Genomic DNA, 25963 nt, shown 5'->3' on the forward strand with positions numbered 1-25963 from the left:
GTAGCTAAACCTTAAAGAAAGCCCTTTTAAGACGCACACTGAAATGTACTTTCAAGCCTTCCTCTGCCAGGTTTTGATGGCACTGGAAAAAGTAATGCCTACTCTAATTACTGACGTCATATGAAAAAACTTTTTCCCCCCCTGTAAATCTGAAGCCACTTGACCCATAAATGACAGAGCCTTCTTTGTTGTTGCCTTTTCCCGTTTTCTTTCAGCTTGCTTGATGTCCTTCTCCAGCAGCATTTAAAACTCACCTCAGGTCCTTCTCAGGGGGGTTGAGATACAATTTAGCCATTGCAATCACTGATGTAAATGAGCCGGGCTTTTGTTGCTCCAGAGCCAGCTTGGAGAGAGATCTGCCATGCATTTGGGACTGGTTGTGTCAATTACTCATGTGAGTGTATTAATGAAGTTGCAGGGAGGCCAGTTGCACAATAGTTGCATTCAGCTGGGTTTCTAAATTGCCATCGGAAAGCTGGCGAGTTTTTAATAAGGGCTTTTGCAGCATTTGGGGAAGTCACTGCTGTCTGTGAAAGATGCTCTGCTGAGTCTGAAGAACTGGAAGATACATATGTGAATTTTTGATCCAGTCAGTGTCCCAAGAGCATCTTTTGAAGCCCATGTTTGCTGTCCTTCAGCTGTCAAGTAAGCAGCAGTGGATTTTGGAAAGGATTGAGTGAAGATTAGCTTTAACACTGTGGTTGGCTGAGTGAATTTGGCATTTGTAGGTTTATTTGTACAGTGATTTCCAGGGTGCTTAATAGTCAAGGAATCTGGTTTTATGCCAAATATTTGACATAAAGCAGTCCATTTGCCTTCTGCAAGCCGTCTTCTGTAAGGGCCAATTTTTGTTGATAGTAACAGTTCTGCCTTGGGCCAGGTACTGAACCCCTCTGATCTGCAGAGGGTTTGGGAATGGATGGCATCTCCCAGAGGAAGAGTAGGAAGTGTGTTGCCCTCACAGGCTTGGTGGGGAAGCAGGGTGCCAAGGATTAAACTCACAGAGAGGTCTCCCTCTGCAGGCAGCAGTCTTTGGAAAATGAAGCAGGAGCTGCCACTCTCACAGATTTTGTTAAAATGAGTCATTTAAGGACGACACTCTGCTGGCAGGAGACCTCAGTTGTGTCACAGCAGGGGAGGGTATGGCCTGCCCCAAAGAAACACCTGCAGTGCCACTTCTGTGTGGGTGCACCCAGCAGAGACAGCCCCAGGACTGTGAGGTGTGCCAGGCCTCCTGCGCCAGGCTCTGGAGAGATGCTGATGAGCAAGACAAGGAATTGCAAGAGAGTTTGCTTGCATAGCCAAGCATCAGGAGACAGCACTGAACTGGCCTTTCACAAGCAGCTTCTGTGCCTCTAGCTGGGGAAAGAGTCTGTTTTTCACTTCTTTTGTTTTCACTTTTTTTTTTTCTGAAAATTATTCATTTTGTTACATCTCCAGTGTGTTGAGAAGTTCCAGCCATAACATGATTTTATGTAGAAAATATTCCAGCACTCAGTGTTTGGTATAATGGATCAAGGCAGTAACTTGTAAAGTCTAATCTCCTGCCTCCACTGCTGAATGGTGCCAGATACTTTAGAGGCAGCCAAAATTGACTTCTGCACTTACTGCTCCTTGGTGTGTCTTGTCTAAGTGGAGAAGGGTGGCACGCTAAGCAAAATCTGGTTTTCCCTCACTGAATGTGGGCATACTTGGAACTGGGAGTACTTTAGTGTGGTGTCTACACACCCACATGGTAAAGATAAGTTTATCTTCTTATGTGGGGGCAGTTAAATGGGTGTGAAATGATCCTTGGGTGTAATCATTTCCCCCTCTGCTTGTGTTTGCAGGGGTGGCGGGCTGGGGCTGGTGCTGGCCAGCGCGGGCTTCGGCCGCCTGACCGCCCCCATCATGGAGCTCCACAACCAGAAAGGTTACTTCCTCCACCACGTCATCTTCGCCTGCTGCACACTCATCTGCATCATCTGCATCCTGCTGCTGCCTGAGAGCAAGAACCAGCACCTGCCCGAGAACATCCCGGATGGGGAACATTACACCCGGCAGCCCCTCCTGCCGCACAAGAAGGGGGAGCAGCCCCTGCTCCTGACAAACTCTGAACTCAAGGATTACTCTGGCCTCCATGACTCAGCAGCTGTGAGTGACGGCATCTCGGAGAACACCACTGCCAACGGGATGAAGTAGATGTAACTGGGTGGATTTTTTTCCTTCTCCTTTTTTTTTTTAATTATTTTATTTTCCCTTCTTATATTTCTTCTCTTCCTTTTGTATTTTATTTGACGCTGTTGTGCGGGAGGAGTTGCACTTCGGGCAAAGGTGTTTTGCACAGATTTTACAAACCAGTGATGGAGCAGACACAAACTTAGAGGAATTCAACTCTGCTACTAAAGCAAATTTTGGCATCTTCAACAGTTGTGCAGATTACTTTTGAAAAGTTTTGGGGGAAAAGACTCATTTGAGAAAAGACCTGGCTGGCAGTAGCCCTTCAGAACTCTTTTTTTCCTGCCATTAAATATGTATATTTATTTTGATTTATTCTCAAGAAGCACTTTATTTCCTTTTCCCTTCATAGATCACAAAAATGAAGCCATCTTTTAAGAGGTGCAGCCATTCCAAGAAAGAAACCATGGGGGGAGGGGGAGTGTTGTTTTCTGTTTTGTTTTTGTGTTTCTTTAAAGGAAAGAGGGATTCACTGCAAAGTTGAATTGACTTAGACTTGTGCAACATTCTTCTGCCTGTCTAGAAAGTCCAAGTGCCCAGATTGCCTGCTGTGTTTGTATACACTAAAAAACAGGGGGAAAAAAAGAAGAAAAAGCAAAGCAAAACCTGTTGTGACTCAAACTCTGACTGCATTTTAGGCAGCTTATATTTGTGTTTATAGCCCATGTGCACTTAAAAGTTACTTTCTAAATTAGTCCTTTTTTGTTTTCATTGAATGCATTGGAGAAAATCCTACCCCAACAAGCTGATTTTTCAATGAGAATCAGCTTTCTGCATTTTAAGAATATATTAATCTATTTTAGGTGGTTGCCACTGGTCCTTAATTGTAATGTAGATGATGCAAATTATTTGACTAATGATGCAAAAATGAGTTTTGCCTAGAATGGTTATAATTATCAGGAGGCCCAGGACCTTTGACTGCTCCAGGAAAAAAGCATAGACCAGCAATGATAAATAGTAAGGAGCATGGGCAATGATCTATACCTTTATTCCAAAAGGCAGCATAGCTGGGATATCTGCTCCTGGGAAATGAGTGTCCTGGTATTTATTGTCTTAAGTGTTTTTAGAACCAGAATTTGGGTTTTCAATTTAAGTGGGAAAACCACTTAAATGACTGTTGGAAAGGAATTAATTGATAGCCTGTGAATAATGACTTACTGAGCTGTCTTGGGCTCTTAGAGATGTGCTCTGGTTCTGACCCAAGAATATACAATGAACTCACCCTTATTTCCCCACTTTCCTGACTGCTCTTGTAAGATTTTAGTTGAGGAAAAAAGTTTACTTAAATTTGATTAATTCTACACAAAGTGAACATCCAGTTTACCTCCTGCTGTGCTGATGGCACTTTGACAGTGGCCACTTGACTTCTCTCCTCCAGCCCCCAAATTATTTCCTTAGGCCATTGGCTTTCGGTTCTCACTCAAGAGAATATCGTGAGGATCTATTTCAATGCAAGGACTCTGTAAAAAGCTTTCTTGCATTGTAGTTAACTCTCCCCTCTCTCCCTCCCTCTTCTCCTTTCTCACTCAGGCCATCCATTTGTGATTGCTCGGTAGTGCAGACGTTCAAGCAGAGCAGCAGGATGTCAATGTTGTACTGACTGTCCGTATGATGCCACTTTGTTTGATGTACATCTTGCATTCATATGCAGGAGAAGTGCTCATCTGCACTCTCCTCTACTCCCTTCCCTCCCTCTTCCTCCCTTCCTGTATATATTGTCGATTAACTACTGTACCTAACAATTTCCATCCTCCATTAGGCTGCCAATGTCCTCTTACAGTTCCCAATAAATCAGAGATCCATGCTCCCCGGCAGGCCATGCAGTAAGGTAGCACAGCCTCAGATGCTGATGGATGCAAGGGGACAGGCAGACCTGCAGAAGCAACAGAGGCGGTTGCGTTCAGAGTAACAATGTTGTCCTAAAGCTGCTAATTTTTACAGAGGATGATGTGGACATTTGGGTTCTTCTTGAGCCTGGTAAGAAACACTGGACCAGTTGATGGTAGTTTCGCCCAGAGTTACACTGCTGGTTTTTATCACCTTTGTTAAACTTGCTGTGACAGCAAGAGCCTGATCTTCCTTACACTCAAGTTTTATTGTCAGGCTTGAGTGCGGCTGCTTCTTTTTGTTCTGTGCCGAGACCTTTGCAGTCTGTGTTCACCTGAGGAAAGAACCCAGCCCTTCCCCACTCGTGCAGTATTCACACGCCAAATTTGTGCAATACCTTTTGCCTTCGATGTGAGATGCTTGTTGCAAGCCACACACATTCGGGGACGAAAGAAATGGGTTCACAACAAAAAGCTGAAGAAGCAAAACAAGGCTCCAGGGAAGAGAGAAAGGGCCTGAGAGAGGAGAAGGTGCGAGCACAGAGGCAGAAAGCAGCACCCTGCCGTCCATCGTGCTGCGGAGCCAGTGGCTCCTTCCTTCGTGGACTTCTTCGTGGCCCGTGTGCTCAAGCTGCGGTACAGCTCTTGCAGACCATCCACAGGCCTGTGAACCCGGCTGCTTCCAGCACTGTCAGTGCTCCTGGTGAGCTCACCGCTGCTGTCCACAGCGCTTTATCGTTTCCTATTCTGGTGGCTGCTCTCCGATGACAGGCACAGGGAAAAGAATACTTGTTTAAACATATCAACATTTAGATAGTGAATACATTAGGTGACAGGAACATGCAGCGATTTTTTTTTTTTTTTGTTAAGAAAAGAATCTTATGAAGTTGATTTGATCTGCTGCTTTCTTGCTTGAAACCAGGTAGTCGGTACTGATCTGCAATGAAGGGACCCCCAGCTTCTCTAGTCAGTCTGGCCCTCTGCCTCTGTCACGACAATAAAGCAAAAACTAACTTCCTGCCTTGGCAGTTCTAGTTTTGCTCCTTTTCCTGAAAACATGAACACTTCTGTGATGATTATGTTCTTCCACACATGCTCATGGAGTTGGAAAGCTTTCACTAAACCTGTCTTGTGTGGAGGAGCCAAGTACCAGGTGATGCAGCAGGGCAGAAAGGAAGTGTGGGGATGCTTGCCCTGCCTTGTCTAGTCCCGCAGCGGGACAGGGCTCTCTGCTGGGGTCCCAGCCTGCTGCACCATTGGCTCCTCGGCCATGTCTCCTCTGCAGCCATCACCAGGAAAGGCTTTTCTCAGGCGGCTCTTTCTGGCCACCACAGCAGGGGAAGCAGTCCAAGCTGTCTTGTCCATTTTTGGCCTTTTTCTGTGATCCTTCAGTAACCTCTAAGCCCATCAGTAGATTTTTCTTTGGGTTTACCATTTAAGGGCTTTCTCCATCTTCGTAAGTTCAAACAAAAATGTGAAGTGACATTATGCTTGATCTTGGGGGTTTTGTCCCCCTTGTAAGATTTCAGTACTGCTTTTGTTGCCAGACACACTGCAAACAGATAACACCTGTTTGCAAGTGTTTTGTGGCCACTCTGAAAGGGGGTTGTGTGATTTACTTTTGGGTTTCACTGAGCAGGCTTTTTTTGTTGTTGTCGTTTTTAGTGGAAGTATTTTACTTAACTGTTGCCACTTCCTGGAGACAAACACTTGATTGGTCACCAAATTGGAAGCAGAAGTGCCATTAACTGAACTCTGTGAATGTCAAGTCAAGTTGCGCCTGTAGCTGGCACATAAGACAACACTATTGAGTGGAGGGATGATCTCCCCCACTGTAACTTTTTTTTTATTATTTTTTAAGAAAAAAAATGAAATTACAAACCTCATTTTAAATGTATTGTGTAAAATGTTTTGGGAAAGGAGTAAGGTGTGTTTTGTCTAGTGGGCGAGATCTCCCTCCCCATTTCAGTTTCTGATGAAGTTTTAAAGAATCGTGTTACTGTATGTTTTGATCATGAATAGTCTGGTGGTGCTTCCTCATAGCACAAGCTTAAATCAAGTACTGAAAACAGTCTTACAAGCTAAATGTCTGCATGATGTTACATCTGTTGTACCTACTGAGAAGAACTTTGTATGTAAATGTACAGAATAAAATGATGTTGTCCCATCAGTTTGCTCTCCCTGGTCTGGCTCCCTTGCAGTGACTTCTCAAATACCCAACAGCAGCTGATGCCTCAGCAAATAGCCCTACCCTGCTCTACAAACTGAATGAGCTGTTTGTAAATCAGGCTAATTAAAATAGCACATTGATTTGCAAGTAATTATCCTTTACAGTCAATTACGGAAGCATAGTTGACTCTGTTTCCTTGTGGTGTAAATTAAAAAGAAAATACCCTTCAACAGTTGCTTTTTGCTATTCTGATCTTGAACTGCAGCCAAGGACAGGTAGCTGTTCCCACAGGTAAGGAGGGGCCCTCTGCACCCACACCAAATCTGAGACATTGAAGCCCACTGGGTGTTCAAACCCTTTTGGACAAGAGGCTCAGCAGCTGTGCCTTCTACAGCAGCAGCCTCTCAGTTACACTTTTTAATTGCTGATTGTGGCACCACAGCAAGGTAAATCCATCACTCTTCTGTAGGTGCTTAGGGCAGTTGTCTAGAAGCAGCACCAGTAGTTTAGTAGTTTTGGTTTGTATCAGAAGCTGGTGCTTGAACTTGAGTCAGGGCTAAACTCGGAACGAAAGAAAAAAAAAAAAAACAAACATCAAAACCCTGGCAAACCTGGATAGTTAACTTCTGGCTGCTATCTCATTAAACAAAACAGCCAATGGATCTGCCTTAGTAAAGATACCCATCCTACCTGAAAATAAGCCCAGAGATGTAGCAGCAGGATGGCTTTTCACTGGTGGTCATGGTGGTAGACCTCTCTGATTTTATGTATATGCTCAATTTACATGTGATGCTCTTCTAGCAGCCTGACAGGTTTATCTATTGCTCCAGAACATGGCTTGTGCTTTTTCCTTCTATGTAGTCCTCAGGGATGCATAAATACCCCTTTGTGAAATCCTTCTCACATTCTGAATGCCCAAGGGCTGGGAGGAAATCCATTGTTTAGCACCAGTACTACAACCAAGAGGGGCTAAAAGGACAAATGTAACACTCATGTCACAGCTTCACCATACAAAAAGGTGGGGTTTCTTTATTTGAATGCTAAAAGCTGCTACACTATGTTCAGTGCTAGTACACAGTAGACTATTTGTACAGATAGCATTTGGAACCGATTTGCCATCAGATCCCAGTACTGTGTAGAGGCCATACACCACGTGCACTTTATCAATCATGATCATCCATTGCAGCATCCATTTGCTATCCTACTTGGCAGGGTAGCAAAAAAAAAATTGCTTTGAAAATTCAAATTCCATTTGAAAAAAAAAAAAAAAACCTAGTCAAGTGTATTTAATATTTAATAACCACAAATTCAATTGAAATAATACAAAAGAAATGTACTAACTTAATGTCAGTGTGAAAATTGCAGTAAGTTTTCCTGAAACAAAACTATCTTCTTTTACAATGATGTACAATCAGAACTTGTCTGGAAAAGCTGTCATTTCTTCTTTGATCCTGTTTTCTATGAGTAAGGTGAAATTGCTGTCTGTGTTTTGAAGATTGTAGCTGACAAATATCTGCTTTTTGGTCTTGCTGGCTAAAACACAAAACAGAGTAGTCAGTCAGAGTTTATTCTTGTATAAAAGTGATTATGGTACTTGAGCAAGCCTCTAAAAAAGCCACATCATGCAGATTTCTAAGATGTTCTCCACTCTTGCTGTGCTGGGTGCAGTTATAAATGAAAAGCAGAACAAGTCTCTCACCACTGGGGAGCTGGGCAAGATTTTACACATCACAGAAGTGAACAATATAAGACTGGTGACTGTCAACTAGTTTTTGACCTGACACAAGACACCACGAGCCACTGGAGAGCCTTGCAGAGCTTGTAGTGGACTTTTGGACACATCTTAACTATCTTACATTGTAAGTGACACCACAGACTGTAATGGACTCTTAGCACTGAAATTCAGAGTTTGTAAAACATTAGAGGGAAAGTGCTCAAGAAAGTCATTGGGCCCAAATTAATTCTGTTTTTTAAATGAACCTTAAAAGGTTCATAAGCCTTAAAAGGCCCCAAAAAGCTATGCACCAGTTCTGTCTAAGCTTGCTATCAATTTTGTTTCCATTAACCTTTTTTCATACAGGGTCCATGAATGCCCCAAGAGGCTGGAGAGCCTTTGCTGAACATGATGAAGCCAAGCACAAGTTCCAGGCTACTGTAATGATAAGTACCTAGAGAGAGGTGCTGCAAAATTAAGGGCTGCCTTCCATGACAGAGCTAATTAACAGTGACAAAAAAACTGTCCAGTGGGACAAGAACACTTAATTATCAGAGTAGAAGAGATAACACCAAGAAGTGTTTTATAAATAAAATGCCATCCTACTTAGATTTTACCATGGTAATATAGCAAATTTGTGGCTCTCCTTATATATTACTGAAGCTAAATGTTTTGAAAAATGTAAGCACCATACAGGAAAAATAGGCACTAAATTTAAATTGAGTTGTATAAAATAGAAGACAAGAAATAGTATTTAGGTCACGAGATATTCTTGTCCAAGAATGAGCTGGGAGCTAATGACCCCAGACACACATCAGACTGTTCTGCTGAATATTCAAAAATGTCATCTGAATTTTTAACACTTCAAAATAGAGAAACTCGGACTTCTAAGATTTTAATCCTTTCTAAATAAGAAACTAAATAGTTAAATACAGAAACCTATACATACATATATATGTAGTTACCTCCTTAAAGGCATTTTGGTTATGCAAATGATTTTTTTATTATTTTCTATCCTAACAGGTTACCAGCTTCCTAACTCCGTAAGCAGAGCTGCTTCTGAAATGCAAGGATTCATTTGCCTTTTAATGCTTGGCACTACAAAATGCTGATATAATGCAGCGTGGTGCTCTGATTGCAAAAATCAGCACCTGGCAGGAAATTTTTGTGGTACAAAGCAGCATGTTTTGTAAGCACTAGTGCTTCATCATCATGCCCTAAATGAATGCAATGCTAATTCTGAACTAATTAACGCTGTTATCCTAGCTAACAAAACTATAGGAGTGCACTGCAGTGTCAAAACGCAACTTGTTAATTATGTTTGCCTATAGAGTCTCTGGGATGCTGCTCCAATTCCCAGGAACAGTGTGAATCTGGGAGTCCCTCTGGGCTGCCTGTGCCAAGGACCTCTGCTCCCAGGGTTCTGGCCCAGCTCTGAGGGGCAGGGGGACCTTTTCTGTCCCTGCTTCCTGAGGATTCAGTCGGACATGTGCACTCCTGCGGAAAGGACAAAAGAGGACAGATCTCATGCCTCTGTGGAAGACCATCTGCAGCTTCAGAGTAAAGCAGAAAACTGAAAAGGACAAGGCTCACCTAAAAAGCCCTCCAGCAGGTCTGCCTCCCATGCAGTCTGGTTAATAACCTCTGTTCCACTGGCTCTTCAAAGTGGAGGAAAAACATCCTTGACAGCCATCGCCCGGGATGTGCTGAGTGCCAGGAGAAACTACAGCAGCACAGATCTGCTTCTACAACTTCATGTACAGAGCAAAGGCCCAAACCAAAGCTTGAAGAGGAGCCCAGCAGGAGCAGAAGAGGCGGGACAAATGTTAGACATGATTTTGTAGACTATTTATGCTGGAAAAGAGGTGATGAAAGTGACAAGTGCCCAGGTGAGAAATACTCAAAAAAAAGGTTGAGGTGATTTTCACCAAGAGTCTGCCAGTCCCTACAAAAGGAAGATTGAAGACATGGCACTAATCAGTACTGCAGCCCAAAGCACTGTGATTTCAGGATATGCACATGAGGGAGGCACTAATGGACAAGGACTTCCTCAAGAATTGGCCTACAGTGTTCTACAGGAAACACTCTTAGAATTTGGGTCTATTGACTAGTGAGGGACATCTTGTGCCAAAGCAATCAGGCAGGGTGGTGGGAAACAGTCCCTGCACCTCATACAAGCAGATATAGACAGATTTATGTAGGAAGAGGAATGAGAATGAAGTACATGTGTCTTCAGCAACAGAAAAAAAAAATCAGAGATAAGGAAGGAGATAGAGCCAACACACGAAATGCAGCTGTTGTGGCTAGGACCCCTACCAAACTATCCAGAAAACACAAGGAGAATGAGTGCACTGTGATGCACAGCAGCACTGAAACTCCTGCTCCAGGGCAGGAAACCTGGCATTGCAGGAACACATGGCAGATGATGGAATGCGACTGGCACGCGTAAGAAATAGAAATAGTTATGTGCAAATGGCACCACATGCTGCTCCTGCTAGTGCCTGTGGAGACAAGAAACTGCACAGAAAAAAGGGTGACAATCATGGTGGGGGGAGGAAAGTGGAGAAAAACTGCCTGCCTGAAGGTTACCACATGTCATGGTTAAAAAGGCTACCTTGGAAGTACAACTACAAGTCAGATTTGGCTGTGAATAGCATCTCTGCTTTTACAACTTGTGTGGGAGTAACAGGGATTTAAATTCCCAGAGAGAAACTAAACACCAACAACAGCAAAGCTGGGTAGGCATTTCTAACTGAGGTGGAGCACAGATTTCCTTACCAAGCACTTTGTGAAACAAAGATAAGGGACGTTTGTTGATGATCTTGCAGATCCACTGGTCTTGGGATAAATAAATTAAAAAATAGATAAATAAATAAATAAATTTGGACTAAGTGACCATGAGTTGACCTAAATTGCTGGACTTTCAAAAGCCAGGCTAAAGACGATGGTATGAGATTTCAAAAAGATGTATTTCTTTTCCCTGAAGCTCAGGTAAAGAGCAAGCACATAACTATTCAAAGCCATAAGTGTATGATTGACTTTCCCCTTTGAGCCAAAGGTGCAAAAGGTCTACAAATCTTTCTCAAAATAATATACCTTAACCAGGATCACACAAGCAAGAACAGTATACAAAAATAATATGAAAGGAGCTGACTGGCAAGGAAACCTGCAACCCAGTGGATAGATGTCATGGATCCAGAGGAATGTGGACCAAAAGCCTAGCTGGGCCACAACTGGCTGAGAAATTTAAGATGAAATAACAAGGCACCTAGAGCGCTCAAAGAAAAAGAAAATAGGGAGGTGCATTATAGTGCAAGGATAAAGAGTAACCTATAGACCAGTACCAAGCAACAGTATCAGTTCTCAGTAACAAAGTATGGGAAATTAGGAATGCAAATAATAAAAGCACCTTAAGAAAAAAAAAAAAAAAAAAAACAAATAAGAAAAAAAGGCAGCAAAATTGAGACAACTCACTATGAGAAAAGTCAGGTGACTCAAGCAGCCTCTGTCCTAGAACACTGAAAGAGCTAATGGAAGAAATGGCAAGTTATTATGAACTTCAGCTACGAAACATGTAATAAATCCTTTAGGAGAGATAGCAAGCACATGTACCAAAAAAACCAACCAAACAAACAAAAGGAGTATGGCAATCACTAAGATAACTTAGAGCTGTCAGCTGGGCTGCAATGCTACACAGAAGATTAGAGCAAGATTCAGAAGAAATGAGTGACAAGGAGACCAAATGGAAAGTGGAATAAGCTATTACACTTTATCCCAAATAAATCCTCTCTGACTACATTTTTACTGACTTCCTAAGGATAAGACACTAATTACACATAAAGCTGTGTTATATGGTACCCCATAAAATTATTACTTGAGGTGGAATGGACTGAACTCAGTGTGTAGAGAAAACTGTGCCACCAGGGTCAACTAAAACAGTCTCATTCATAAAGTTATTGTGAAAAAGAAAAGATACTAACACCATTTTTCAAAGATTAGTCTTGTGAGCAACCCTAGTTTATATGAGGCCATGGAGAAGAAGGTGTTGTAGACTCATGAAAGTGCCTGACAATACAAACTCAGGACATACTATCTGAAATGGAGATCAGCACACAGATCATTAATAATTCTGTGGCCTTTCCATCTGAAACAGAGGAAGTAAGGTGAGACTGAGCAGCTCAGCATGTTGCTTTTAAAACTTGGGAACAAGCACATCAGTAGCTTGGAGCTGCATCAGCCACTGGTGGGTGATGATGAGCAACCAGCATGACACAGCTGTCAGAGCTGTGAAGGTGCTAGGATGTACTAGGCCGTGTATTTTTCATCTTTTTAGTATGGACATGGGAGTTTGCAAGCTGTCTTTAAGGTTCAGGATTTCAGCTACTGCAGTAGCTGTAGCACACTGCACTTGATGGAAAAGGAAGCATCCGAGCGGTGCCCATTTGGGTCAATCAGATCAAGCCCAGGCATCTGTGAGACAACCCTGGGCTTCCCAAGCCAGAACTTCTTGGAATGTGGGGGCTAAAAGGTGCAAGATGTGATGAGGGTTGGCTTCATCTTCAGGTAAAATGCACGTGCCTAGCACGACAGCCACCTTGCCCACCAGCACAGCAGTGTCACAGCTAGAGAGGAGATCACTTGAAACCCCACTCGACAGGCGCAGCATGTGCTGCCCCCGCCCTGCACCCAAAGCCAGGATAAGGATATCAAATAATTCACTTCTGGTAGTGCACAGCGTGCCCAAGGCCGCTGACTCAGGCGCCGCAGACTCGTACACGGACGAGAAAATAAAAGTGAATCGGTGGATTGCATGGAAGCTGCCGCAACCCGCAGCACTGCAGGCTCTGCGGCCGGGGCAGCGCGCACCGCATCCCTCTGCACGCACCCGGCCCGGGCTGGCGGCTCAGGGCCACCAGAGAGGCACGGCCCGGTCCCGACCCGCGCGTTCCCGGCGGGAGGCGGCTCCCCGCAGCGCGCCCCCGCACCTACCCAAGCGCTGCGCCAGGCAGGAGGAGGCGGTGTCCGAGGGGTCCCCCAGGAGCGAGGCGGCCACCGGGATGCTGTCCTGCAAGCGGAGCACAGCACAGGGCACGGCTTAGTCCCGGCGGCGCGGGGTGGAGGCGGCGGGGCCGTCCCCCAGCGCCGCGGGGCTCCGGGGGGCGGGCGGGACCCCGGCGGCGACACTCACACGGGGGCTGCACATGGCGACGGCCAGGCTGGCCAGGGCGGGCGCGGCGCCCACCCAGAGGAAGAGCGAGTCCCGCAGCCGCATGGCGTGGAAGTGCACCCGCTGCTCGCCCAGCTGCCCGCTGAAGTCGTGCAGGGCGATGCCGCCCGCCGCTCCGCCGCCGCCCGCCGCCTCCATGGCCGCTTCTCCCGGCGCGGCCAGGCCCGAGCACGCAAGGCCCGAGCGGGAGGCCGAGCCCGGCCCGCCCCGCGGCCCCGGGAAGGCGGCGCTCGCTCCGCTCCGCTCCGCCGCGCCCGCCCCGCCGGGAGGCGCCGCCCCCAGCACCGGCCCTGCCCGCCCCGTCCGGCTCTGGGGGCTTGCACGCTTCCCACTCCCCCGAGGAATACCCCCCACACGGACACGCACCCTGGTGCCCGCACCCCGCTCCGTACACGCCCCTCCCCGAGCCTCCCCTCCGTCCGTGCACAGACCCCGCCGGCACGAACACGCACGCCCGGGCACAGCCGCCCGGGAGCGCGCCCCCTCCGTGCCCCTACCCCCTGAACTTGCACTCCTCCCGGTCGGTGCACACCCCCTCCATTTCCCACTATTCCCCTCCCATCCCCAAAAGACACCCCCACCCCAACCCCCCCCCCCCCCCCCCCCCCCCCCCCCCCGATGCGCAGGCACCCCGCCGGTGCGCACCCCCCGTGTGGGAACGCACCCGCAGTCCCGGTGAGCGCCCGCTCCGTGCGCGGCTTCCCGCGGCTCACGCCTCCCCGGGCTTTGCCGCGCTGCCCGCCCGGGAGAGGGAAAAAGCGGAGGCAGCCGCAGGGATGGGGAAGCCCCGCTAGGTGGCAGGTGAACCCCGGCGCGGGGACGAGCGCCTGGCACACCGATGGCTCCGGGGAGTCACCCGAGAGGAGCCCCGGGCTTTCAGACGAGAAGGAAAGGGATAGCGTAGGGCTGTGCAGCCTCGGGAAGGGGGAGGAAGGTCACAGTGACCTTGGCTTCATTCAGCTGTGGAGGTTTTCGGCATCGGGGATCTACAAAGCAAGTGATTCGGGTTTGCATAGCTCTGGAGAATATGGAGCCGTGAATAATTAAAAGCCCTACTTTGCGTGTGAATTCTGTGCTCATCACACTTGCTGCCTCAGCTCGGAAAAGTCGGTCATTACTGGAGAGGATTTTCAGTAACTGTACCGTCTGTTGCTGATAAGAATATTGTCGGCTCCCCGGTGACCGTGGGCCCTTTACAATTGGAAACATGTATCTTCCCGCCACCGGCAGGGCAATCATCGCTGCACAACGAGCAAACACGTTAAGGTTACAGACTGGCTTTTTAATCAGCATTTCCTCTGCCTCTGGTTTCTTACATACCGCTGGAAATCAAAATTTCCATTTCTAAATGTAAGATTTCATTTTCCATTGAAGAAATGGGTGGAGGGGAAGGAACCCTTCAGCACTTTTCTTCCCTGAGCCGCTCCAGTTCTCCTGGCATCTGCCAAAAGAAAATCCTCAGCCCTGTGCTAATTTCTGCCCATGCTGCCGCACTGACACTAAATCCCGGGAGGCAGCTAAGCCCGGCTCAGCTGCCATACCCCGACATCCCATGGCACAGGATCAGCTTGGAGGGGGGGGGGGGGGGGGGGGGGGGGGGTCGCACACCACCCCCCCTGCCCTACATTTGTCACTTGTTTCTTGCACAAAGCATTATGGGATGTATGGTGTCGGCCCCCCACTATGTCTATCCCCTGCCTTGCTGCTGAAAATGCATCGAGCTTGTGCTGGTCCTGCATGCCTCCCACTCTACAGCCAGTCCCGACTCTTTCCCTCGATGTGGGCTGGCCTCCCACAAGCTCTCCCTACTGCAGAAGCTGAGAATTGTGTTGGGGCTCAAAAACCTGTCCCCACAGCCTGTTGCAAACTGACACTTTGCCTGTGGCCGCTGTGAAAACAGGCAAATAGGTGACAAAAGCCACCTTGGAAGGGAGAGAGTGTTGGCTGCATGCACTCTGCTTATTGCAGCTGCAGGTTCACTCTGCAGCTGGGTAGGCAGGCCTGCCAGCTAAAACAGCCAGGAGCCAGGAGCATTGCAGAAATAAAATTCTAGCAACAGGATAAATGTCTGCTGGGAGCCACACAGGTGGTGGTGGTGAGATTCCTGTGGTTAGACACCTGCAGGTAATGGAGGAATTTGGCCCTGGCTTGTTTCATCAGTGGAGAGAAGAGGAAATATTAGGGCACAGTTCACCTGAGCTGCTTCAGGTCTCTCTTTTGAGCGAGAAGGAACCTCTCTTGCCTAGTTTCCAATGATTTGAAAGGAGGTAAGGGTGAAAGGTAAGGCATTGCACAGATTTGCAGACAGATTTATTCACGCAGGCAAATCCTTCTCTAAGTGTTCAGAGCCGGTTTCTTTGCTATGCTGGGTCAGAGTTGGCTTCTGCAACAGAGTCCCAGTGCAGAATCTGTTCTAACAAAGTCCCAGCTCAGTGTGTCTTCCCACAAAGTAGAAGTTCGGGGCTCCTTGTGTGCTGAACCTTTATTAAAGTCATCTGCTGGACTGAAGTAAGAGTTTTCTTCAGTAGTCTTTCCACATCTGGTGTTGCTTCTGAGGCTGTCTCCTGACTTGCTTCTCCCTACAGGGAACTGCCCCTATTTCATCCTGCTGTGATCTGTTCCTTTTCTCACCAGGAGTCTTCTCCAAAGTGCCTGCAACTTCCCTTATCCTAAACCCTGCAGACCTCTAAAAGTAAGTCACAGAGCCCGTCTGCACGTTAGCAGTTCCATGTATTCAGTGCTTTTCTGTGCAATACAGCTGCTCTCTGTAAATCGTGCTAAATCCTTGTTTAAGCTCAGAAAGGGAAAAACATTCATCTAACGACTAAAATGCTGGTTAAGCATTTTTATTTGCAGTGCAGGTGTGTGAGTAGAGCTGTGCAGAACCAGACCATCAAGTGTGAAATGAATTTCCTTATTACAGAATTGCAAGTTCATGAGAATCCCTAAAAAATAAGAGGGGAAAGCACTCTATCTATGTACAGAACCTCTTACATTTCCTTTAAAATGCTCATCTTTTTTTTCCCGTGGCCTTGAAAGCAGCACCCATAAGTCTGCCTTGTTTGTCAGGTAGGAGGCTGCAATGAGCCTCAGGTGTAGTGACACACTGAAGAGAAAAATAACAATAAAGCAAACACAGCTTGGCAAAAGCACTGCCTGTTTATATGGATGCACATATATTCTTGCTCAGGTGAGCTCCAAGCTCCGAGAGGGGTGATTTAAAGGTATGTACTTCTACCTGCCTTGTTCTTATCCAAAAGTTAGGCTGCCCATGAGAGTCACTAGATCCTAAACCGTGATTTTTACTGACCATCATCCCCCTCTCCAGTACAGTTTTAAGTGAGGAGTAAGTCTTCTTCCTGGTAACTGTGGAGTCACGACCCATAAAGCACAGTTAACCCATTAAAGCACAGTGGGGGGAGGCACTAACACGGAGTGACCCATAAAGCACTGAGAGCAGCAATTCTTTCTGATTCCAAAATGTATTCTGTGCTTTGGCTCCTGCATGAATAAAAAGGGAATCTGACATGTGAGAAGTCATGTAACCATTAGTGTGTGTCAGGGAACCTCCTGTTGATGCCTAGGATGTTCTAGTTTTCTTCATTTGCCATCCTTCGGCAGAGGAGTAAATTACTCTTGATAAAGCCAAGCAAAACCTTCCAGCTGCTCTGCTAAGGCTCCATGACACCAGGCTGCTGCTGTGGTAGCTGTGCTGCAGTCCCAGGCTTCCAAGGATCTACTTTCTTTGAGGCTTGGATGCTCATTGTATGTAGACTTCCATCAGCGGCATTGATGGTTGAGGGGGCTCTTTTATCTTCCTCTACATCAAGGAGCCTGAGGATCTGGAAAAATTACTACTTTTTTTTTTTTTTCTGTCATTGAATGTTTTTTCTCAGCTGGATCCATCCTCTGATGTAGATTGCTGTCCCACTGCTCAAAAACTTGTGCTGTCCTCAGGGAGGGCAGTATGAGGCAAGCAAGAAAGGGAGAAGTATCTCAGTTTACACTTTAGTGCTACCATGGTTGTGAGGCTGTGGCCATCTAAACCAGTTTAAAGTGGGGCTGGCCCAGTCCTTCTTTCTCATGCTCATCTAATGTAATGATGAGTCAGTCTGGGGAATCAAACTGGTCAAAACCTTTTGCTGGAATCCTGGCATGGGTTGTTGGCTAGATGTGATAGAAGTTGCTCCTGAATCATCTAACTATGGCCATAGGCGTAACCTGAGGACTCAAAACACTTTGTCAAGTGTTGATCGGCCTGAGTCTCAGAAAAAGAGATGGAAAGAGAATCCAGGCTGGAACTTCTCAAAAAGTTGCAGAAAATGGAGGAATCAGACTTGTGAAATTGTATGAAAATCAGTTTAAGAGATCTGCCAGGGGACTACCCCAAGTTCATGCTATGAATCTTGCAATTCAAAGCACTATCAAAGCCAGCCCTCTCTGAAAAACACTAGTAAGCAGATGCAAAATATAGATGTACAACCAATTCCACATCTGCGGTAGCTGCTATGACAGTGTTAGCAGAACTGCTACAATACCTCCTCATCATACATGTTGGTACCTAGGCAGGCATTGCTACAAGGAAATTAAGTTCCTGATTTTCAAAAGACTTAAGGTAATGGGTTTTAGGTTTTTTCTGGGGTTTGTAACCTCAGCTGTTAGGATTTCCATACATGTGGGATGAAGCCTGGAATGCAGGTGGCACAGCAATTCTCTGTCAGTTGGGATCCTCTGCACAATGTGTTTGATTAGAAATCGTGTCTGTTAGGTTTTGTGTCCGACTGACCCAGTGGCCTCCTGCAAATCCCTTCTACCCTGCTTTATTTCACTCCTCTGCAGACTAGAAGAGTACAATAATTGTTGCCTATCTCCCTGCAGCTGAACACAACTCCGTGTGACACACAGCCTGTAAGGACCTTTGTGAGCCCAGACTAAATTTCTGCTGTTATCAAATCAGACAGTTTCCTTTCATTGTCATATGAGTCATTGGAGGACCTTGCCTTAGATCTGCTGGAGCATTTGAGACGTGTGGTTTCGTAGCTGCTGGACGGGAGGCACTAACACGGAGTGACTCATTGCTCCCCTTGGGGACAAGAGGTTTATGCAGTCAACTGGAAATCATATTTTGTGTGCAAATAGACCACTTCATGGGGGAGAATCCCAAAGAATCTTACCAACACCAACTCCCCTACCTAGGTGTCAGCAGCTGTAGTGAGATCTGCAGGAGCAATGGGTTATTACACACCTGTGACCTGACAGGGAAGGGCACAGGTGTGGAAGGGTAATGGAACTGACTTTTGAAAGGCTGAGAAGGGAAGGAAAAAAACCCCAGAGATAGTACTGAAAAACATTTTCCTTTATATTGCTCAATTCAATCCCTACATCTTATGTGACATACAACACACCTGGTGGATCCTGATATTTTTCTGTCCCTACATCACCTAGACCAGTGCAAGTCCAGGCCAGAGAGTATGTAGTGTTCTTGAACCAGAGGGAACATCAGTCTGCTGCAGACTCAAGAGCTCACTTGTCTGCTCAGGCTGAACGTGACAGAGAGTCACGTTCATAGCCATGGAAATTACTGATTCAACATGCAGCACTGGCAGCCACATAAACAAAGGTTTGACCGAGATTCAGGCTGCTTTGGGAGTGGAATGAAATTCCTTTTTTTGACAGATAGTTTGCTGTTGCCATGGTTACGGAACTTGCTGCACTTCTGGTCTCTTCCCTACCCCTCTGGGTACTTTCCTTCTGCTGATGCCAGGATTTCCATTTTCCATTTTCCTTTACCTGCAGGTCCAACTGGACGTGCCTGCGTATGGCTTGTCCCATTCTCCAGCATGCCAGCAGGGGCCTGCCTCTCAGTCTGGTTCTCCAAACAGCCACACTCTTTCATTACTTTTTAAAGTGATGCCATGGCCTTTTCATTTTTCCATTTGCAAGCAAGCAAAACTAGCTGTACAAAACCAGCTTTGATTATTTTCCATCCTCTTCCCTGGGCAAGGCAGGAAGCTAACAGACCTGACATTGTCCCTTAGCAGCCTCCCAGTCTTCACTCACAAGTTCCTCAGCTCAATCCAGTTTTTTTCTCTTGGTTTTTCCTTCCTGCTCTGTTGAACACAGTGTTTCAGCAGAAAGAGTAAATATCTCAAACAATAGTTTGTACATTACTAGAGAGCAGCAAATGTCACATGATCCATAAGGATATGGCTGCTTTGGCCAAGATCTCCAAGTTCCTAGTACAGTTCTTGAAAATCACGATTTAGATCTGGTGTGTGTTTTATTTCCTAGCACAAGTATGTCAAACGGCTACTGTTTGACACCTCATCTGTGTATCTGATGTTATTGGTGATTACACAGGATATAGCTTTCCCAAACATCTCTTCAGTGACCTGTTTCCAAATTCCTGAGTTAAAAAACCTTTAAAATAATAATTCACACTAGTAGCCAAAGATGGGGGTGTTTCCTATTTGCATGACAACAGAACAGACAGAATCGTTTGGCTGTCAGAACACATCACCCTAGGAAAATGTTAACGGTCCCTTCACTGCATTTTCAAAGTATAGTCCTGAGAGGCTGAAACTGCATCTTCAAAAAGTCTGTGTCCCACCCTTGAACAGTAGCTGAAAAATATGCTTCTCTGCTGCCTCTCAGAAAGCATGAGAAATTATCTCCCTTTTCTGCTTTTGTGTTTGAAAAAGCTGGTGCCAGGCACTGTTGCTGCAATTACAGTGTTCTGGGGTGGATGGTCACCTTCCTTAGGATTGAAAGATTTGTGTACATGAAGTTAAATGTTTCTCATGAGGCAAACACAAATTGGTGAAAAGTATACCTGAATCCTGTGAAGACCCATAAATGGGAAAATGGGAGGAGAGAGCAGGACAAAGGAATTCATGCCATTTGGAAGTGATAGCTTTTCTTAATGCTTTCAGAATCAGAGCCAGCCTCTACACAAATCAATTGAAAAAATACCTGCTCCTGAGAGCAGAAGATAAACCTTGTAATAATGAACCTCACTTAGCCATTGTGTAAAATGCTGCAGTGTGTGCTCAGAGGTAGTGCTGGATGGTTTGCTCACTTACCTGCATCCCCACGTGTGCCAAGCTGAGACCTCAGCCCACAAACCCCGGGCAACTCTGCGGACAGGTTGCTACAGGTCGATGCTCCCCTACAAGCGCCTATCAATCACCTACACGGATGCTCCCGAGTGACAATGTCAGTACTGGCGCTGTTGTCCTCTGTCACCACACCCCAATTTTGCTGCCTTTCCCTCATCACTGCAGCTCCAGCGCAGGGATTCCTTAAAGCACAAGGGGAAGGAAGGGATGGAAACGGTGCTGTCTTGGTGAGGATGCTTCCAGCTTGAATGAACCAGAGGATCAAAGCCTTTGTGTAAATCCCGCCATGAGGAGCACGGCTGTGCTGCTGCGCTGACAGCACAGGCAGCCCTGCGCAGCTCCCCCAAACCCTGCTTTTGTCAGCTGCGAGCTCCTCACTCCCAGATCATCTCCCTCCAGCCCAGCACGGGCCGGCAGCTGGTGCCGGGGAGAGAGAGACATCGCTCAGTCATTTTCTTTGCCAGTTAGAGAGATATTTAATACACGTATGAGTGATCTGGGGACCAGTCTTTTTCAGCCTTCAAAATCATATTTCTTTTCTTTCCACTCTTCTGAAAATGCTGATCAGAGGCACCTGAGAGGCCAACGCAGCTGCTTGATAAGGTCTTTACGTTTAATTTGCACGATCATGCCTTTAGCAAAGGCAAAAAGAAAGTGTTAACGAGTTGACAAGCACACTCTTTCGTACAGCAAGCAGCGCTGCCAGCCGCAATGTAACTGCAGGGAGGAGAGAGCAGGGTGGTGGCAGAAGACCTTGAAAAAATTTTCTTTGTTCAAACCGGTTACAAAGGCTCCTGCTTCCCTAACATACCAAATCCGACCTGGTCGAGGGAGGCAACGGATTCAGTAGAAATTAGACTTAGTACTGATGCAGGGCAGCTGTTGCTATCGGGGTTTCAAGGATGAGTCGTTGGGGTGGAAAGAAATTTTTTTTAACCGAGGAGAGTCGAAACAAAAAAGGAGTATTTGCTGGGCATGTGGCGCCCGTAGTGCTGCGGTTCCATATCCTGACCTGACGGCTGCAAATGAGGGTCTTGCCAGTGTTTCTAGCCTCTGACACTGCTATTTGCAACAAGATCCTCAAATTGTGCAAATTTGTCCCATTTTACTTGAGCCCTATCATACATACACACACACACACACAAAAAATCCTGCTTATGAAAGAAAAGAACAAGACCAGATTTCAAGAATAACTCAGACAAACAAGTGAGTATTTTCTTTCATGCCTTGCTCTTTTGCATTTACTGAATTTGTTCCACATGAATGTAGAAACAGCTGCATCAGCAACAGTACTGAGGCTGGAACCTTATTAATATTTATGCCTGGCAAGCAGAGCACACAGGAATCAAAATGCTTTCCCATCATTGGTTCAGGGACCCCAGTGTCCATTCAACATCTTGCCACGTTTGGGGCCAGGCAAGCAGATTTATTAGAGAGCAGATCAATTTCTCATCAGCACTCTCACCCAGTAGTAAGCAAACTGCCCTTTGCCTCTTCTTACCTGCTCTTTGCTTCTCGTCATTTAGTTATATCCTAATTAGAGAAACCATTTTTCATCTCTCTTTTGCACTTCTGTAGTTTATATTCCCATGTATTATAGAATCTTGAAGAGTTTATAGATGCTTGAATTATTATTATTAATAATATAATTCCCTTATATGGGGACATACCCATCAGCCTTACTGTGAGCAAGATGAACCAGGAAATAACACTGACACGGGTCCATTATGTGCTATGGGAAACTAAGTGCACAATATGTGTCACTATGCACATGAAAGGTGTTTCATGTGCATAGTGACACATATTGTGCTTTAGAGGTTCCTTTGGGGCTTCTTACTGCTGTAATTTTTTGCTGACAAAGTGCTGCAGTGAGAGTCCTTCAGCTGAGGCTGGGGGGTTTCCTTTCTGAGAGTACTGAGTGGGGTTCTGGCTGACAGCCTTGCTCCAGTTTTTATTTTGTGAAAGCAATCCTTACATTCTGTAATAAAGAGGAACTGGTGAGCATGCAGGTGATCTCAGAAAAAAATTAAACAGTCACAGAGTTTTAACTATTTGCTAGGAATAATGACTTGTAGCAGCAGTAAAAGAGAAAAAAATTATCTTGCGATCTGGCTGAAGCCCATTGTGGGGAGGATGCACCAGAAGTTCCTGGCCTCAGCAGGGATGAGGCCAGGGATGGCCCAGGATGGACATCACTGGCAGGGGCTACAAGGCAGCTGCCCTGGCCCTGGGCCCCACTGGCAAGCGTGGCAGGACTGTAGGGGTGACCCTGCTCCCCTGGGGGGCTGCCTGGGGGGACATAGGGGCTGTGAATACAGCAGGACCATGGCCCAGACCTCACCCACTGGGCTTGTTGGGTGACCAGAGCCCACCCAGCAGACAGGATGGTATGGGGCCACTGCTGACAGTGTAACCACCCCGCACTGTCCAGTCCTGGATCACCCTGTGCGTGTCTCATTGGGACACATTGGCATTAACCCTGGGTACTGAGGCCTGAAGGCAGCTTGGCCTTGATGAGCTGTGGGGTTTAAGCATTGCACTGATGGGCAGAGACAGACTCTGGTGTGCTGGCCAGGCAGCTGCAGGCAGAGGGAGGAGGGGTGGACTTTGCTGCTGCCATGAACGCACCCTCGGTGTTGATGCATTGCAGTATTCTGCTGCCTCTCTGCTTTCTTCCTTTAGGGCCTCACAGCTTTCCATGCTGGTGTTGATTCTACCCTGTCCTTCAGCCACTGATGGTCATGTTCCTATAATCTTCTCTCTGCCTGCATTTGTAACTTTTCTTGTTAGGCAGGGGCTGTGCTGCTAGCTTCCCCACAGCTTAGCAATTTTCTCAGGAGTTTGGGTCCAGGCAGTGCAGTTGGGCTATGTTACAGTCAGGGGTTTTGTTGGGAGCAAGAGTAATGAGGGTCACAGCACACAGCTGTGGCTACTACCAGCCTTGTCCTTTCCCAGGGGAAGACCCAGGGGTCTTCCCAGCCCACGGCTCACTGACCTTCTGCCGAGTAACAATGATTCACACTGAGGAGCAAAATATTGGTTTGCCCTGAATGACCTAGTGAGCCACCCTAGATGTCCAGCTTGGTCTATGGTCTAAGACCTCAACTCATGAGAGTCCAAACTTCTAAATTTTTGTATAATACAGCATCCTTTCCCTCAATATACAGAAGGTCTAGGTGCTTCTCTTGGAGGTCTGGGCATAACGTCAAGGTCTGTAAAGAATTTCCATCCTTTTGAGAAGCCACAGGCAAGGAGTGGGATCTCCATGAAATGTGATGATAAGCCATGGGACTGGTCCAAATTTCTTTTTAGAAAAAATGTTCTAATGACCCACAAACTATGCTGCAGTACATCCCACAAAGGCACGTATTTTCTATTATAAATTAAAATGACTAAGTCTTTCCCTTGGGCTTTTGTTAGCTGGCTTTTGCAACCTTCTGCATCTAGCAAGGAAACCAGGACTTTCTTTAATCAGTGCCACCTTCAGCAGCGTAAGACAGAGGCTCTGATGGTGATCACACCCAACCTTGTAGTAGGAGGATGGGAACCGCAAAAGGGAGTGTGGAGAGCACATGTTAGATAAAACTGGGTTGATCCTCTGAGTTTCATTAAAGGAAGTCTTGACTGTGATTGTCTTATTCCTCCTCTTTAATATCGAGAACGACTGTGAACAACCTTGCAAGCTGACATTTCATCCGCCCTGCAGCCGTTTCCGCAGTCCCCTACCCACAGTGCTTTTACACCCTGGGAAATCAGCCTGGCGAGTGAAAATGATGCAGGCTCTTTTTTTTGTTGTTCCTTTTCTTTTTTTCTGCCGGGCGGGGGGGCGGTTGCCGGGGAGATGGGGATGGAGGAGCCCAGCCAGGGCCGGCCCCGGGGCTGGGGCAGGGGCTGTGCTGACAGACACAGCAGTGTGAGGCAGATCCAGAGAGGAGGCAGAGAGGCACAGACAGCCAACAGCCGTACCCTTCATTTCCCTGCAAGTAAGTCACAACAAGCTGTGCCGAACCTCTGAGGAACCCTCCGTCCCAAACACTCACCTTAGAATTAAAATGGACTTTGTCTGAAGTCTCCTGAAGTGATTTGAACGGCTGCATTCACCTCTAAGAAGGCTGGTCTAGGGGCTGCACAAAAGCTAGACCTGGGTTTCCTCTCTCATCCCTCTGAAAAGCAGCTATTTATTTTAAAAATAAACATTTCACCTATTTTTCCTACAGTCTCAACAAGTTCTATACAGTAGATTCACTTGAATCCCCCCTGCTTCAAAGAGGTGTATTAGTTTATTTTAAGGCAAAGATGTTGGGGTAGGTTTCTTTCCTCCACTGTTAATAATCTGTTTTCCCTGAATTGGATTTTAAAATGGCTTCCTTTGAAGCCTCAAGCTGTTAGGAATGAGCTTAGCGTAGGTATGGAGGATGTGTAAAATCAGCTACTCCCCTTCACACCGAAATGCCTGTTATTCTCCTCGTAAAAAAACTAATCTGCAGTGTACAACACGCAGGATACTTGGAAATAATAGTAGCAAAGAGTCAGAGCACCTGTATTTTGCACCAGCTCTGCTGTCACCAAGTTTTGCTGTGACAGGGTTTTCAGGAGCACACCAGCCGCAGCCATGGGAAAGGCTGGCATTAATTTGAATCATTACCTGAAGCGGTCAGTGGTCCCCTGGAGCTGCTAATCTGCAAGCTATTCTTGAACAAATAATTATAGATGAGGATGTTGATTATGCAGCTAGCATGCCACAAAAAAAAAAAAAAAAAAAAAGTTCACTTGGAATTACAACTACACATTGTTTGTGAAGCGTAGTCAACCAAATAATTAAATTGTTCCTGGCTTAGGCCAGTAAAAACAGATTTCACAGGGACTGCAAATGATTGGATTAATTTTTCTCAAAATCACTGCTAGAGAGAGGAACGTGAGGCTGTATTTTCTAGCATGCCTTTTGGAGATGGGATGCCTTCTCGCCGTAAGGCAAACAAAAGAAAGGTGTGGATGCGTTGGCATATCAATCAGAGGAAACCGGATTGTGCTGAAGATTGCCTTGGAAGAAGGTAAAATCAGATCTGGAGTAATCCATAGGCAAGGTTATCGATCTGCATAAACCAGGTTAGGGAGATTAGGGACATCGGCACGTGTTTAGAACAAAGGAGGGAGAAGGAAGAATAAATATATTGAAGAAATATGGGTTGAAAATGGTGATGTGCTTTAATCTGCACCTCTAGAGTAGCTGAAGTGTAGAATAGATGAAGTAGTCTACATCCAGTGGGTCACTAAAACGGGGTTTAGTGGAGTCCCGCCCGGCACTGGCTACGGGGAGCCTGCCTGGGCAATCCGTGGCTCGGAGCAGCCTCCCGAGTGAGCCGCACCCTCCCTCCGCTGCACACGCACACCGAGACCGTGGTGAGAACCAGGCGATGCCGAGGAGGAGCCGCCACGCCGGGCTGACCGCCCCGAATAGCACCGGGCACGGCGGGAACCGTGCTGCCCTGCCCGTGCTCTTCCTCCCCGCGACCTCCTCCTCCTCCGGCGGCGCGGGCAAGTGCCGTGCCCTGACCGCTGCCGCGTCCCCCGCCCCGCCACCGCTGTAATGCCCGCGGTGACATACTGGGCTGCTCTAAAATAAAGTGAGGGACAAGAAATCTCTGGGGACCACATGTTCAACCCTCTCCTGCTCCTCCCCCCACCCTTCCT

The 25963-nt window shown here is 46.6% G+C and overlaps 2 protein-coding genes across 3 annotated transcripts in view; one reads left to right on the forward strand and one right to left on the reverse strand.

Annotated features, from left to right (window-relative positions):
- The window catches only part of SLC22A23 (solute carrier family 22 member 23), a 109943-nt gene extending 103729 nt beyond the window's left edge, over positions 1-6214 (forward strand). The window contains exon 11 of one of the 2 annotated variants that reach the window (XM_038130087.1): positions 1830-6214. In XM_038130087.1, coding sequence (XP_037986015.1) covers positions 1830-2181 — 352 coding nt within the window. In that variant the 3' untranslated portion in view covers positions 2182-6214. The remainder of the gene's footprint in view (positions 1-1829) is intronic. The other variant, XM_038130088.1, reaches the window with a different exon arrangement.
- A 994-nt stretch (positions 6215-7208) lies between these two features.
- PSMG4 (proteasome assembly chaperone 4) lies at positions 7209-13391 on the reverse strand. The gene is made up of 3 exons (XM_038130089.1): positions 13116-13391; positions 12917-12992; positions 7209-7746 (listed from the first exon to the last, which is right to left on the reverse strand). The coding sequence occupies exons 1-3, from the start codon at positions 13290-13292 to the stop codon at positions 7625-7627; spliced, it is 375 nt and encodes a 124-aa protein (XP_037986017.1). The 5' UTR covers positions 13293-13391; the 3' UTR covers positions 7209-7624.
- Positions 13392-25963: the final 12572 nt, after the last annotated feature.

Source organism: Motacilla alba, chromosome 2, assembly GCF_015832195.1.
Source record: "Motacilla alba alba isolate MOTALB_02 chromosome 2, Motacilla_alba_V1.0_pri, whole genome shotgun sequence".
Classification (NCBI taxonomy): Eukaryota; Metazoa; Chordata; class Aves; order Passeriformes; family Motacillidae; genus Motacilla; species Motacilla alba.